General features: G+C 42.4%; 1 protein-coding gene across 30 annotated transcripts in view; it reads right to left on the bottom strand.

Annotated features, from left to right (window-relative positions):
* Window positions 1–1,619: 1,619 nt before the first annotated feature.
* Window positions 1,620–17,216, bottom strand: part of nrcama (neuronal cell adhesion molecule a) — a 379,563-nt gene continuing 363,966 nt past the window's right edge. For all 30 annotated transcript variants that reach the window (XM_080190688.1, XM_080190703.1, XM_080190698.1 and 27 more), the window contains one exon: window positions 1,620–4,009. In XM_080190688.1, the coding sequence (XP_080046814.1) occupies window positions 3,775–4,009 (235 nt within the window). In that variant the 3' untranslated portion in view covers window positions 1,620–3,774. The remainder of the gene's footprint in view (window positions 4,010–17,216) is intronic.

The raw sequence follows: 17,216 nt of genomic DNA, 5'->3' as shown, positions 1-17,216 counted from the left end.
GCACAGCAATACACTCCACTACCTCTTACTTAATTAATTATTTGAATAGAAAATTCTCTGCAGGGGCTACTAGAAAGAACAATGGCTACAATTCAGAAAGTGAGGGAAAGGGAGAGCTAACTGGGAATTACAGGCCTGTTAGCCTAACATCAAGGGAAATGCTAGAATTATAAAGGGTGTGATAACTGGATACTGAGAAATTAATGGTATGATTGGGCAGAGTCAATGTGGATTTTTTCAAGGAAATCTGTTTGACAAACCTGTTGCAGTTTTTGATGCAACTGGCAGAATAAATAAGGAAGGACCAATGGAGAGGTGTACTTGGATATTCAAAAGGCTTTCAATAACTTCCCACACAAGAATGGGACTTCTGACCTTTAGTAAGTAAAATTAAAGCACATGGGATTGGGCTAACATACTGACTTGGATTGAGGCTTGGTCAACTGACAAAATAAGAGAGTAGGAATAAATGGATAATTTTCAGGATGGCTGGCTGTGACTATTGGGGTCCTGCAATGATCAGTGGTTAGGCTGCAGATATTCACAATCTGTATTCAATGATTTAGGTGTGAGAACCAAATGTAATATTTCCCAAGTTTGCTGATGACACAAAACTTGGTGGGAATGCAATTTGTGAGGGGGATGCAAAGATGCTTCAAGGTGACACAGACAGCTTAAGCGAGTGGATAAAAACAGGACAGATAGACTATAACATGGAAAGATGTGATGTTAACCACTTTGATAGAAAAAACAGAAATATAGAGTACTTTTAAATGCGAGAGATTGGGAAGAGGTGATGCCCGAAGGAACTAGGGTATCCTTGTTCATAAGTCACAATAAATACAGGTGCAACAAGCAATTAGAGAGGCAAATTGTAGGTTCACCTTTATTACATAAGGATTTGAGTACAGGACTAAAGAAGTCTTGCTATAGTTGTATAAAGCCTTGGTGATACCATATCTGGGGTAATGTGTACATTTTTGGTCTCTTTACTTAAGGATGGATGCAGAGAGAGTGCAGTGAAGTTCCGATTCCTGGGAAGGCCTGGATTATCTTATGAGGAGAGATTGAGGAAACTGGGCCTGGATTCTCTAGAGTTGAGAAGAATGAGAGATGATCTCATTGAAGCAGACAAAATTATTGACAGGGTGGATGCAGCTGAAGAAGGTCTAGAACCACAGTCTTAGAATAAGAGCTAAGATTTTTGGACTGAGGTGGGGTGGGATTTCTTTACTCAGAGGTTGGCAAATCTTTGGAATTCCCAAGCCCAGAGAGCTCTGGAGGTTCAATCTTTGAGTATATTCAAGACAGAAATTGATAGATCGCTAGAAATTAAAGATATTGAAGGGATATAGGGATAGTGCAGGAAAATGGCGGAGGCAGATCATCAGCCAGAACTAGTTGAACAGTGCAGCAGGTTTGAGGGCTGAATGGCCTACCCTTGCTGTTAAATATCTAAGTTCCTTAGTCCCTTTTTAAAAAGTACTTCATTGATCGTAATGTGCTTTGGCGTGTGCAGAGGTCATCAATAGTGCTACAGAAACACAACTTATTTTTAGACCCATGAAACAATGCAAGCTTTACTCATCTCAGGAACAAATAAAAAAAAGCTAAGTGGGTAAAGTCTAAAGCACATTTATTTTCCCATTTGTTTCCTTTATCCTGATACAAAATCAGTAAGCTCTTAAACGGCCTTACAGAACAGCGAGGTAAAGCAGAAACCTTTCTGTCTGACTGCACACTTTCTCATGCAAAAAGAAATCTCACATCCATGTCACCCACGCTCAAAATTAACTTTGTTCCACCAGCCCCATTGACAACTCTTTCCAAGGAAAAACCCAATGGCAAGTTGAACAAAATATTTTAAAAAAAAGTCCCATGGCCTGTTCTCTGGCTCTTAAGTAAATCACGCGAGAGCAAAGCAAATTAATGGCCCCCAAAGAACTGACTTCTAAAGAGGCATCTTGCGACTAGCTGCTAATTTCGAATGAGGTGTAAAAAAAATAGCCTTGCCTGCACAGTAAACTGTTGCTGGAAGGGCACACAGAAATGTTGGAAGTGAGATGTCCTGGTTAGTTGAAAACAGATTACTGTCACAACCAGTGAGTTTGTAGCTTTTACAAATTGGCAGCATAAAATACAGCGAGAGAAAAAAAAACCCTTTCAATAAATATAGTTGCCAACTCTAGTTGGATGGATGAGTTGCCAGAGATTTCATCACGCGATCCTTAGCCTCAAATTGCCCCACCCAGTGAAACAGCCATTTTTTTCTCCCCACCTCCAATTATTTTTTAAACTAACCAACTAAAAGCATCCAAAGAAAATGAAGAAAAATGTTGTTTTAGTGTGAACCACCCCCCCACCCCCCCAAACATGATTTTTACTCCAGTGTTCCTTGCAGCAATGTCTGAATACCCCAGGACAATCCAACACACTCGATCGGCAATATATCAGTTCACACATACATTACAACCCAAGCTGCACTGGAGCAAGCTAGAAGCCAGAGGGCGTCGACAACAAGTCAAAGCATATTTACAAAACACAACACAATATCTACAACGAGAACAAAAAAAAGCTTAATTAAACTTGATGCAAGTTATGAAAAAAGAACAATGGTAAAACAAATAACATTCTTGCAAACAAGAGCTTATAATCCCAATTCATTTTACCCCTTGTGTTTCTCATTTAGCATTTTCTTTTCAAAGGATTTGAATCTGGTTAGTCCAAATCAGTTAGAGGAAAAAGAAAAAAAAAATGTTTAGGTTAAGAGAGGCCACATCTATCCTGGTTCTTCTATTTGGATCTTAAAAGGCTGTAAGTCTAACAGTAATAACATGGAGAAGAGACCAACAGGCACTGTATTAAACTGCTGAGTGCTGTGCTGTTGTGTTAAAATCTCTATGTAACATGTCGCGAGGTTTAATTTACAAAAAACGTGTGTATAAGGCTTTGAGGGGTTAAGTGTGCTCATTTCGGTAAGTGTGAGATTTGTGCCTGCCAGTGTGCTGATACATGAACTTTTCAGCCTAATTGGATAAAACATTTCCTCTTGTTTTCTTACTGAAAGAACAGGAACGACAATGTTATGGTACAAACAAGGGGCTCAATCCCCATCCCAACACATCCCACTTCAAACCTTGCACTGGGATTCAATACAATCAGCCCCCACATTTATTTTTACTGTCCTGCAAAAAAAAAGACACGAACAGTTGTCACACATTCAACGAAGAAGGGTCATTACCATCTTCGAGACAATGTCTCACTGACACTGGTGAGCTCTAGGATACCAATTGAACACTGACGACAAAACGAGATTCATTTTCAGTCACTGCACTGTGCACTTTATAAACAAAAATTATACAGACCACTGTCATCACAGCATACACTCATCTATCTTAGGTGGCAGTGAGATACACATTGTTCTCATGCACTATGTTAGCGCAAACCAATAGGATACGAAGAAGTGAACCCAACAAATAGCGTGCCAAGTCCAACTCTATATACACAGGAGATGAACTTCTGTTCCGGATTAGTAGACAATAAATCGCAATCCCTCTCTGCTCAGCAGCATTCCTGAATGCTCACATTAGGTTTTTCTCTTCTGTTACTGGTTTTGTTCATCTAGACATTCAGGACCTTTCGGCACTCGCTTCTCATCATTCCTTTATTTCTTAACGTGCATGTAATGACAAGTCAGGAGATAAGTGTGAATGGATAAACTCTACGATTTATTGGTGCATGGGGCATTGAATGATCCCACGTTTTGCCCCCATGTTAGACAAAGGAGTTCATGGCATTGACCGGGGATGGGGCCTCAGAGCTTTCATTGCCCTCCACTGCTTCTTTCTCCTTCTTTCCGCTATACTGTCCAATAAAAGAACCATCTTCGTTGAACTGCCCTTCCCCACCTTCGCCATAGTCAACCAAGCTGTCATCGCTCACTCCTTTCTTAACTGTCCCATCCGAAGGCGTCCGGCTGCCTTTAAGTGGTTTATGGTCCTCAGTGTCACTGAAAAGGAGGATGACATTCAATAAGGTGCAAGTTTGAAAATGTGAACACAGCGCAATGCAAAAAGCTACTTAACTTACAGGAGGATCAATATGGGTATTCGCAAATCTATGCTCAATCATTGGAATGAAGTGGGAAGCCGTTCTAATGGTGTACTCCATTATATTACTTGACATCTTAAGTGCGAAGGGTTGCCATACATAATCCAATTTGACAAATCACAGAACTCACTCCATTTACAATCAGTGGGTTACAATTACAATTCAAGACATTTCAAAGGAGGAAGGAATCATGAAAATGAAAGTGAGCAGCTCATGGAGTGACATGTTTCAATATCTAGGAAAGGATGGCAGCATTTATCAAACAAGGAATGGCGTTTTGAATGCCCTTTTCTAGCCCAGGGTTAACCTACGACCGTGACCACACATTATACTGTTTAACAGTTGTGTCTCTGACCAACGTTTCCATTCAGATTGTAACTAGACCCAAGGGGTTCCTTGTTGTCCTGCTGGGCCACTTGGAACCACCACTGACGGTCATCTAAGATGCAAAGTAGAAGTAAATATTAGTCAGGGGGATTCAAGGATACATCTGGGGACCTTTGGGCTGGAAAAGGGATGGTGCCAGTTGGCTGTTAGTTAGCAAGAGGTGAGATCAGCAGGTGAGTTATATGCAAGTGGGAAAGGAAATGGAATTGTTCTGAAATGAAGAGAGTTTGTATTGAGCTCATTCCATGACGGAGAAAGGTTAAGCAAAATGCTGCAAGGGGGAGGGGGCATTCAAGTCATTCAGTGTTACTCAAAGCATGCCAGACTTTCAGTTGCCACCTTACCTTTCCAGAGACCTACATTTTCCATTAAAGAATGCAGAAGAAATAAATGAAAACAGTCAGAAGAAACAGCAAGGTCGGTCTGTTGTCAGGCGCGCATAATTCCTGGACAACCAGCCCAGTTTTTTTTAATAGGAGGGAACATCTAAAAGCAGCATTAGTAACAGGGAAGAGAAAAAGACGAACACAATCCTTGCTAACCCACACTGTGGTGCTCCACAGGCAGTTGAGAAGGCCTGAATGCTGGTCTGACTGAGCAGTGGCTGATGTTCAGGAAGACTCCTCTACCATTCTGCAAAGAGATTCTGTGCAAGTCTCCCTGGATCCCTTTGGTTGGACCTTTCCAACCAAAGATAACTCTTTCCCCCATGAGGAGTAGAAAGAAATGTTAGCCCAGTAATTCATTCCGAAGGACCAAAGGTAACCACAGTACTCTGAAAACGTGTCGCAAAATGTCTCAGCCGCAGTTTTTTTTCAGAAACAGAACCCATAGCAAGCTTGGTTACCATCAAACCTTAACAAGACGAGTCGCCTTCATCAATTTTGGCCATCCACAATTAGGAAAACTGGCATTTGTAATTGAGAAGTTCATAACCAAAGCTCTTTACAGCTAATAATGTACCTTTTGAAGTGTAATTGCTAATTTGTGTACAGCACAAAAAGCAATGTGTTAATGTCCAGATCACCTGATGAGACTAAAATCATCATCAGTCCAATACCAGGACTCATTAATGCCAACTCAAGTGTATTCACCAATCAAAACGTTGGTTTTCAATTGATTTTTGCTGGGTCACCAATTCTAGGAAGGGACAGCACATATTCATGAACACCAAGCAGATAGAGGGATGGGAATGCAAGACAGAGACATGAGCAGAAGGAAAAAAATACTTCTAATGAATAGAAACATTATTGGTTCTCCTAATAGACTCAATATTTGATGAAACCTTAAGCCATGCAACTTAGTAAAAAAAAAATCAGCTTCCAATTCCCACTCTTATGCTCAGTTAGTTGACCTCAGCCAGGGCACCAGTAAAGTACAATGATTGGCCTCAGTAAGCATGGGGTGAAATCACAGTGATTGATGCTGTGGATGCTCTGGGGGGAACAGGATTGGCCCCAGCCTTGACTCTTTCTAAGTTCAGCCAGCTGACCACTCTGACTGTTGTGGTTTACACACTTGTGATTCTGCAAAAAGGAGCTACCTTGTGATACTGCATCCCCACCCTCACTTTGAGGAAGTGGAAAAAAGGCAAGAACTGAATTAAGAACAGTCATGTGGAGCATTGGAGGAACATCAAGTCTGAGTGATCAAAACTCACAATTTGATCAAAACCTTTAAGATCCTGAGGGGTATTGATAGTGTTTTTTTTTATTTACTTATGAGATATGGGTGTTGCTGGCTGACCAGCATTTATTGCCCATCCCTAATTGCCCTTGGAGGACAGTTAAGAGTGAACCACACTGTTGTAGATAATGTAGGCCTGACCAGGTAAGGACAGAAGATTTCTTTCCCTGAAGGACATTAGTGAACCAAATGGGTGTTTCTGACAATCGACAATGGTTTTTCTTATTGAATTCAAATTGCACCATCTGCCATGGTGGGATTTGAACCCAGGTCCCCAGAACATTAGCTGAGTTTCTGGATTAACAGTTTAGCGATAATACCACCATATAGTGCAGATGTGGAAAGGATGTTTCTGCTTGTTGGAGAATCTAGAATTAGGGGTCACTGTTTTAAAATAAGGAGTCTCCCATTTAAGACCAGAGATGAGGAGAATTTTTCTTCCTCAAAAGGCAGTGGAAGCAGTCTTTGGATCTTTTTAAGGCAGAGCTAGATAAATTCTCGATTAACAAGGAGTGAAAGGTTATCAGGGGTGTGCAGGAACGTGGGGTTGAAGTTACAGTCAGATCAGCCATGATCCTATTGAGGGTGCAGCAGGCTCGAGGGGCCAAGTGGCCTACTCCTGCACCCAATTTGTGTATTCATATATACGTATCAAGTGGGTCTGCTTAACTTCAATAGCCAGGGCTCTGTTCATACTCCCAGTCACACATTAAATCTTTAGTCACTGAACAACTGCATAATTCTCAAAAATCAGGTAAAACCAATTTAACACCCTAAATTGGAATTCAGTATTGAAGGTGACAGAGAAAGGAAATGTAAAGTGACCAATAATTGCACTCACAAAAAAAGTTCTTGAGGAAGTCTTTAAGCACAGTTGAGGAAATAATACTAGAACATTAAGAACAGAATTCACTGGGTCAAATGAGTACAGTTCAATTTCTGCTACTTCACTCCTGTAAGTGTAAACTGATATTGGGGTAGTGTTCAAGAGGGACTCATCAGCCATTAGTGACTGGGCCAGGTGACCAATAACACTTACAAAAATTAAACCTGTTCAACTACTTAGCTTAGGGGTTTTAAAAAAAAGGGCAGCTGTAAACCTCTATGACTCGATGACATAACCAGACCTAATCCTCTCCAATAGATTTACAAGATGTTGCCAGTACTCAAGGGACTGAGTTATAAGGAGAGATTGGACAGGCTAGGACTTTTTTCTTTGGAGAGGAAGAGACTGAGAGGTGATCTTATAGTGGTGTATAAGATCATGAGAGGCATGGATAGGGTGAACGCGCTCAGTCTTTTTTCCCCGAGTTGGGAAACTTAAGAAGTAAAGGCAGTAGGTTTAAGCTAAAAGGGGAAAGAATTGATGGGAACCTGAGGAGCAACTGTTTTTTACACAGAGGATGGTACATATGTGGAATGGGCTGTTGGAGGAAGTGGTTGAGGCAGGGACATTGGCAACATTTAAAAGGCATTTGGACAGATAGGAAGGGATACAGGCCAAATGCAGGCAAATGGGGTTAGCTTAGATGGGCTTTTTGGTTGGCATGGACCAGTTTGGTACAAATGGCCTGTCTCTTTACCATACATTTTATAATCCACAGATGTCAGTGGATAATCAGGAACATCGATTTATCTATTCCTATCCAAGATGCACTTGACTGAGTGGGATTCTCTGACCACGCGCATCCGAAGACCGGAAATTCCTGCCTGAGCTCATTGCTCTGTCTCGTCCACTACGATTCCCCAGCAGGCGAGATGGGAGAATTTCGACCTACATATTAACAAATACAAGTGCAGACCAAGTTTACAAAGTGCGTGCCCCTCGTGTAAATGCCTGGAAGGGCTGAAGCTGAAACTTTACCCAAGAAAGATAGTGGTGAGTTGCCTTCTCAAACTGAACCACTGTAAGCAGTTTTGACGCAACTGAGTTAATCCCTTTGGCGTGGGAACAGAAGATGGGATTCTCCAGTCGTTCCTGCCAGCGGGATCTTCTGGTCCTGCTGAAGACAAGCCCCCGGTGGCGGGACCGGCTGGTCAGACTGAACGCCATAGGCCAGCAGGACCAGAAGATCCCATCAGCAGCCTCGGCTGCTTGGAAACACACCACCAGAGGGGGGTGTGTGTGTGTGTGTGTGTGGGCGGGGGGGGGGGGGGGGGGCGGGTGGCGTTGGGGGGCGGTAGTCCAGTCCAGGGTCAGGTCCAGGCCAGGCTAGTCAAGGACAGCAGGTTTCTTTTCCTAAAGACATCAATTAACCAGTTGGGATTTTTCCAACTGGCACTTTTACTGATAAATAGATTTTTATTTCCAGATTTCTTTTTTTAATGACTGAATTTCAATTTTCAAACTGCCGCTGTGGCACACTTCAAAAGTACTTCGTGGCCTTCAAGCACTTTTGAATATTCTAAGCTAGTAAACCGCAGTCTACATGTACAGATGGATTGTATAAAGAAATGGATGTCTTATTCCTTTTTTTTAAAAAAGTGGCACATTGGTGCCAGGTTTTATATATAAACTGAAGTGGAGTGCGACTGCCCCAATTTATCTCACGTAGAACCCTGAGAGCCAGCAGACAGACAACTTCAAGAGACTGAACACACTTCCCGAATACTTGATTTGCTGCTGACACCCAGTGGCAGAGCATTAGAACTGTTGAGTACAATTCTGATCATAATCGTGGTGAGCTGCCCAACTGACTATTTCTATTACATCCAATTGGAATGTCAGGATGCTTAGATGTCAGAAAACACTGAACAGCTAAACTTGAGCTTCGAGTTGGTTCGGGATTGATATGTGTGTTGCTGGTAGGAGTGCAGAGTGCAAATAAACCCAAACTTGAAAGAGTTCATGACTTGAATTTAGCTCCCATCACCCCTTTATTCTCAACAATTCAGTGGTCTCCTTTCCTTCTTTCCTTGTCCCTCAGCCCACACTTCAGATATAATTCATTCCTTTCTGATCTACATTTACATTGGGTGTAATGCAAAACTGATCCCACCAGTGACACAAAATTCCTCACTTGTACAAAAACAGGCATTGTAGAATATTGGGTGTTGGCTCCTCGACAACCCTGGGCATCTCGAGTCTGATTAGTAGATCTTTAGTTTAATGAGCCTCAGTCAACTCACCGTACTTGGTTTCAGTGATTAAAGAGGCACTGTCCTAAAGCAAGAACTGGGAGAACAAAAGTGCGGATTTTCTTTCCTCCTCGCCAGATTTCTCTCCACCCATCCTTTCTTTTATTTCACCGCCAGTCCTTCCTTTCTCCCTTCACCACATCTTCCTGCAAAGTTGCTGTAACTCCCACTGGGGTTTGGAAAGGTGGCATGGAGAGAGGAGTTCCATTGGGAACCTTATTCACAGGTAAGGCCTATGATTTAATAAACCACTGAAGGAGGAGGATGCATTAATAAGACAGAAAAGAAAATAACCAGCTTTTGGGGGAGGGGGAGTCATCAACTCTGAACTAAACAGGGGCTAAGATGCTATTCTGAGCAAAGAGGATTTAAAAGTATGCAAATTGCTGATCATTACTCAAAGTGACATGATTAAGTGAAATTCTTCTTCATCTTGATTTATGATTGACAGAAACTATTTTTAGTCATCTAAAATTCAAATAATGTTTTCTACTTGACAAGGTCTCATTTGAAGCTGTGATTGGGATTAACTGGACTATTTACACGCAATTCTGGCTTGCACTTTGCATTTTACCAGCTTGTGAGAGAATTCTCAGTTGATTTGGTTACAATTACATTTTGTTCTGCATTTAAGGATTGTTTGAAAAACTTACCGGAGAGCAAAACATCACTGCTCCACATTCGGTAGCTCTACCAGTCCAGGTAGTCTCTCACTTTCTGCACCAAGTGAGTTAATCGTACCACCAAGTGCCTTAGCCTTTTTGGGTTAAGAGGGGAGGAGATCTGGCCAGAATTCCTGATCCCCATTGTTATCAGAAATCCCTGCATGATAGCTGGACCTAGCTGTGATGTGAAGTATGCCAATATATAACCCGGGTCTGGGCCTAGCAGTGATGGTCATCATCGTTGCTGAATGTGCTGACAGCGTGATATCTTAGCTGAATGAACATGGAGGAAGTGGAAGAGGAGGAAATTGGAAGAAAAATTGGAAGATAAACATAAAGCCAATTTTTGTCTTCTCCACCTAGATGGTAGCCAGGCCCAGTACGGAAACTTGCCAGATTTTGATCCGTGTGAAATCAACGGGTTCCAAATCAAATGGGTTCTACAACATGCTCCGCCAGAGATAATGTGTGAAAAATTACCCTGCAAACATTTTGCATAAAAATGTGGCCAAGGTAAATGTGGTAAGAGTCTGTTATCCCAATTATCTTTGAACGTGCAGAGATCATTGAGCTCACTCTTTGAGGAAGGCCTCCATTCTGTAAGCGCAAACACGTGCACTCCATCTAATAGTGCAGCTGTGGCCCAGGAGTGTTTAAAACATAGGCACAGGAACAGATGTGACACGGCGACTCATTACAGATTTACACCTGGTATTTGGGTTAGGCTGGGAGTGATTTGGGCTCATTAGCTACAACCGTATTGACAAAGGAACAGGCGAAGGCCATTCAGTCCTTCCAGCTTCTTCCACCAGCCACTCAGATATCACTGATTTGTATCTTAACTCCATCCACCCACCTTGGTTCCACACTCCGGATCATTTGACTTATCAAAAAAAATCTCAATTTTGAGATTTTCAATTGACCTTGCCTCAACTCTTTTTGAGAAAGACGGTTCCAGATTTCCACTCCGCTACCTTTTGTGCAAAGGAATGCTTTCTCCTCATCGCTCCTGAACAGCCGAGCTCTAATTTTAACTTTATGCCCCTGTTCTTCTGGAACTCTCTGTCCCCTAATTTCACCTCCCACCTCCCCTGCAACCCCCTCACCAAAGGAAATAATTTCTCTCCATCTGAGCATGTTAAACACCTCGGTTAGACCTTCTCGGCTCTTTAACCCTTTTAGCACCTCCATCATTCTGGTGAATCTAAACTGCATTCTCCCTGAAGCCAAAATATTGTTCCTCTGGTGCAGTACCCAGAACTGAATACTGTACAATAGTCCAGATCATCATAGAAACCCTACAGTGCAGGAGCAGCCATTCAGCCCATTGAGTCTACACTGACAACAATCCCACCTAGGCCCTATCCCTGCAACCTCACATATTTACCCTGCTAATCCCTCTAACCTACACATCCCAAGACATTAAGGGACAATTTAGCATGGCCAATCCACCTAACCCACACATCTTTGGACTGTGGGAGAAAACCGGAGCACCCGGAGGAAACCCATACAAACACGGGGAGAATGTGCGAACTTCACATAGACAGTGACCCAAGCCAAGAATCGAACCTAGGTTTCTGGAGCTGTGAGGCAGCAGTGCTAACTACTGTGCCACCGTACTGCCCACAAATGGAGCTAACTAAAACTTGATTGAACTGTAGCATGAGCCTTACATTTCCATGTCAGTCCTTGGAGATAAAGGCTATAACTTGGTGACTTTATTCTTGTTTTTAGCTGTCCACTATAGCTTTTAGTCATTTCTGTACATGGATTGTGGAGACTTTGTTCCTCATTTCTGTGCTTGCCGCTATTTGGAAATATCTGATTTACACCCAAAATAGGAAACCTAAGATTTCCATATAGTTAGAAGAATTTAGAATTAGAGAAATCTTATATCAAACCAACAAAATAGGTCTTGGGCACTCCCGACAGTTCAGCTGGTGAAATCAATGAATAGGAAGGACCCCAAGTTCAATGCATGTTATGTACTGAACTGACAATCTTTGACAGAGTGTCAAAATCAGTGTTAATGTTCCTACTTTAAGAGGGGAAGACCACCCCATGGTTTGTCTCCAGGCTGGCACACTTATGGACTATGAGCAAGGCCAGAACTTAGCTGTTTTGCCAAGAGCGTCCAAGTAGCCTGGGGGCAGCAGCCAGCTTCACACAAAAAGGATGGCCACTTGGGCAAGGTACTGGATAGTGACCATGCAAGTACGCTGCAGGCAGGAACCAATATCTTTGGGACACGGGAAACGGGCTGAACATTTGGAGAACAAAGGTGATGGAATATGAAGCAGACTGTGCATGTGTATTCTGTTCTGATAACTCCTGTGGATGTAAAGTGCTGAAAACAAGCTCATGTGCTGAAGGAAACGTTAGAAATCAATTCTCAGAGGTTTAATCAACGATAGCAGAATCATGTTTAAAATCCAACATATCCAGTAAAGTTTCAGCTTTCCAGAGAAGCAACATTGTAGGCCAAGGATGTTACATTGTGCCTTAGCGCTAACACATTTATCCTTTACTTCCATTAGGGTGCAACAAGCCCCACTTTCTTTGCAAAACTTTCTCCTGTCTCCCCCACCCCCATCCACCTTCTCATGTTCTGAATATGTTGGCCCATCTTGACATTTGGCCTGACTGGCAGTGATGTCTCGTATTGCACTTAAACAGCCATTCCTTATTTGTGAGGCTTGGAGAGGGAAATGCTAGCAGGTTAGTTGACTGTGGAGGCAGTACAGCCAAGCTCAATCCCGTCCCTCCCAACACTGGAGTGCCTCCAATGATAGTGACACTGCCATAAATATTGATATCAATTGATCATTTGTTGCACCCTAAAGATTTGTAGAAGTAGCAAAGCAGTATAGATGGACAGCAACATACAGCTAATTATACAAAACAGAAGTACTATATATATATCTGTAAATATTTAGCAGTAATGTACAAGAACATTAAAGCTTACACAACTTGGTTATCATACAAAATGGAAAAGAACTTCAAATACAGGTATAAGAATTACAAGAACATATAAGGCTTTAATATCACAATAAACCTTTGGCACTGTATTAGAGGTGATGCTCTTCCCTGTTTCATAAGTGCTGACCGTGTATTAAAGGGACAGGATCTTAGTAAAGAATGGTTGGCCAACCACTCTTTATTTTAAATTTACCAAATGTACAGGTAAACTGTGTTGCTGTAAGTAATGCGGGCATGATGTAAAGGGCACACAGCTCTTCTCCCCCATGGTATGATACCCAGAGCTCCCTCCCCTTTAAAGGATATACCAAGGACCTCTCTCCTCTTTAAGGGACAGGGACCCTCTTTTTCAGGAATATTGACAACAGTCCCTCCCTTTTAAGGAATGCAGAGAGAATTGCTTCTTTAAGGAATGTAAACGAGGCTCCTCCCTTTTAAGGGATACACAGAGGCCACTCCATTTAAACAATAAAAAGAACCACTTATCAATGTCAGCATCCATAATTCCAAAGAATAATCTTTCCACATCCCTCACCACCTTCATCTCTACCTCTCCTCAACTTGTTGGATTACGCTGGAATATGTTCCCACAGACAGGGACCTGGATTCAATTCCCAGCTTGGGTCACTGTCTGTGTGGCGTTTGCACATTCTCCCCGTGTCTGCATGGATTTCCATAGGATCCTCCGGTTTCCTCCCAAAGTCCAAAGATAAGTGGGTTAGGTGGATTGATCATGCTAAATTCCCCTTAGCGTCAAGGGGACTTGCTAGGGTAAATGCATGGGGTTACAGGGATAGGACCTGGGTGGGATTGTACTCGGTGCAGACTTGATGGGCCAAACGACTTCCTTCTGCACTGTAGGATTCTATGATTCTATGTTGAGTGTCCGCCAATACCTCACCCAGTTACTTAAAAGAGGATGTTGCCAGAATGTGTATTCAACCCGTGAAAAGCAACACAGTCGAGTTCAATCCTTCTCTCTGTGATGTGAGTGTGCGCACACATGCACACTCACCAACAGGATTATCACCGTAAGTGGGATCCTTTAAATGAAACCAGGGACAGACCCCACAGACTCTCTTACTTTTGAGGCTGGGAGGCATTGGCGGAATCTATTCTGTTCCCCTTCAAAAATTTACTCCCAGAAATAGGCAATAATGATATTGAAAACTTATGGCGGATGTATTAACCCTCAGTTTCAAGAGGATATTTGAACTTCAGTCAAAGCAACCATTAAAAAAAAGGCCATCTGAAGGAACTACTTGAAAGGAAGATTCTTTTGGGTCCTCCCAAAAAAAAAATCAATACCTGAAGAAAAGATTGTCCATGCACTGTGCTCTAGGTTGGACTCTGAATGCAAGTCTGTGTGTGTTAAATTTATATGTATAAATTGTACAAGCACAAGCATACATTATGAGGTGTACATCGACTTAGTAACAAATAGGATATTTTACAAATTTTACAAATGTCAGAGATATGGAGGGGGCGAGGCCATGGGGGAATTTGAAAACAAGAATGAGAATCTTAAAGTCAACACATTGCTGGACCAGGATCTAATATAGGTCAGCTAGCACAGGGATGCTCGGGCAACGGGAATTGATGCGAGCTAAGGCACGAGCAGCAGAGTTTTAGATGACCTCATGTTTACAGAGGCTGGCCAGGCATGCTTTTAACTGATTAAGGTCAGAGAAATGGATGAAGATTTAGATGAGCCGAGACAGGAATGAAGTCGAGTGGAAGATGGAAAAAGGCAGCCCTCGAGACAGCATGATTCTGAGGTCAGAAGTCCATCTCAGAATCAAATGTGACACCAGTGAGGAAGAAATATGGGTTATTAAATGAAACGCAACATGGATTTGTTGAAGTAAATCATGTTTGATTAGCTTGATTGAAATCTGAAGTAGTAATGGGGAGGGTTGAAGAGAGTAAAGCAGCCGATTTTTCTCCACATAGATTTTCGAAAGGTGTGAGACAAAATAACACAGAATAGTCTTGTTGGCCAAAGAGAAGCCATTGTGATGAATGCACAGCGGCTCCGTGGTTATAAAATTGGCTGAGGGACAGTAAGCAGAGAGTAGTGGTGATGGATTGGGATCGCTGTTCTTTTGGATACATGATGCATGACTGGCTCTGAATTTTACATTCACAGTGCGCCCAAACTTGATATGGGCGGGAACAGATGTTATTAGTGCAATATTACGCTGGATGGCCAATTAATAATCACCCAGCATGAAACACACTCTATGAAAGGCTCAGCGCTGCCATGGAGAAGAAATACTGAGAAAAGGGAGAGTGCAGGCTGGTGTTTCTAATCTGCTCCTTCAGAGGGCACAGCGTTGTGGACATGTTGCAGGAATCTGCTGACTGCTAAATAACTATCGATGTTAAAACTATGCCACGTGTTTCTGGGCAGCACAATCATACACAGACCTCAGTCCCCAGACACATTTGTTAATTTTATTCAAGCCCTAACCTTTCACTCCACCCTGGATTGAGGTTGCAGCTTAAACGTAAAAGGCCGCCTGTCCATTCATCCTGCCTATCAGCCACAGAGGCAGACGGGCAATGTAAGATCCCAGTCAATTGCTGGTTAATTAGTTTAAATTGGCTTCTTGATTGTTGGTGTATGCAATTCCAACTTGTGCCCGTTGACTGAAATATCGCACGAGGGCATGATGATGTCAGGACATGCGTTGTTTCATGTGCTTCCAGATCAGGCACACATCCGCCCCTGCAACATAAAATTCTGACCCTGGACTTGGGCTTGGAGGGCACAATCTCAAAGTCCACAGATGATACCAAACTTGTAAATGTAAGAAACAGTAGAGCAGATAGTAATTGTATTCAGTGGGAAGGGCACAGAAAGACTGGTGACATAGGCAGAAGACACATGGCAGATGAATTTCAATGATTCATTTTGATAGGAACGATGAGGTGAAGCAATACAAGGGACATGGTTCAAGTTTATAAGAGGGGGTGCAGGAACAGAGAGATCTGCGTTATATGCACACCAATCTCTGAAGGTGGCCAGAAAAGCTGAGAAGGCTGTTTAAACAGGAATAGGGGAATCTTGGCTTTACAAATATCAACACAGACAACAACAGCAAAGAAGTTATGCTAAACCTTCTTCAAATTGTGGTCAATTACGGGCATTTCAGGAAGAGTGTCAAGACCTTGAAGAGTGTGTCGAGAAGACTTACAAAAATAATACCAGATGAGGTACTTCAGTCACAAACAGAGATTAGAAAAACTGGGATTGCTTCCTTGAACAGGGATGGTTAAGAGGAGATTTAACAAGAGACATTCAAAATCATAAAGAGTTATGTACAGTCAGTAAGGAGGAACTGTTTCTAGTTGCAGGGGCTGTAGCCAGAGAGACATAGATGAAAAGAACTGACAAAACACCAGAGGTGACATGAGGAAGCATTTTCTTTGTTATGCCGTGAGTTATTACAATCTGCAATGCATTGCTAAACAGGTGGTAGAAGATAGTTAAGAGTAAGTTGAATACTTGAAGGGGAAAATATTTTGGGGAGTATGCTGAAAGAATACGGAATTGGGGCTAATTGAAGAACACAGCCCAAGCATAATGGGCCAACTTGCCTCCACTTTTGGTGCTGTATCATTCTATGATTCATCACCTGTTTTCAATGTGCAACTATGGCAACAGTGTCCCACTAGCATCATTTAGACATTCCTGGTTCTAACCCACATAGGGCACACCAATGATTTCACCACTAGCGTGTTCTCTATACTTTTATGCCAGGTGTCATATGTCCTGTTTTCCCAATGTGCATTTACAGCAGCATCCCTTGCCCACCTAGTTTGTGCTCCTTATGACTTTCTGGTAATTATGTCAGCATAAAGCATTTCTCAATGCACTCTTGAAGCAAGTGAGGCTTGGTGCCAGGAGTGGGCACTCATTAAAAAAACAAGCAATTTAATGTTTGCTTCAAGAAGGTTATTGAAGAGGAGCAACTCAGCAGCTTTCAATGATTTCTAAAGCTGATTTTGTAACACCATTCAAAGCTACTCTCGCTCTCCTCCCTCGGTTCACTGCTCGGCAATTTGAAGTGCTGGTCGAGATGTTCATTGAACGTGAATTCAATATATATTCAATGAATGGTAGGACACTAGGTAGTTCTGTGGAACAACGGGACCTCGCATGTTTGTCCACAGATCTCTGAAGACAGAAGGGCATGTTGGGGGAGGGGTGAGGGGTGTGAAAAAAAAGGGACACTTGCCTTTATC

The sequence above is a fragment of the Carcharhinus amblyrhynchos genome, chromosome 6, assembly GCF_965287045.1.
Source record: "Carcharhinus amblyrhynchos chromosome 6, sCarAmb.v2.hapA, whole genome shotgun sequence".
In the NCBI taxonomy this organism is placed as follows: Eukaryota; Metazoa; Chordata; class Chondrichthyes; order Carcharhiniformes; family Carcharhinidae; genus Carcharhinus; species Carcharhinus amblyrhynchos.
This window is presented reverse-complemented; position numbering and strand designations above follow the sequence as displayed.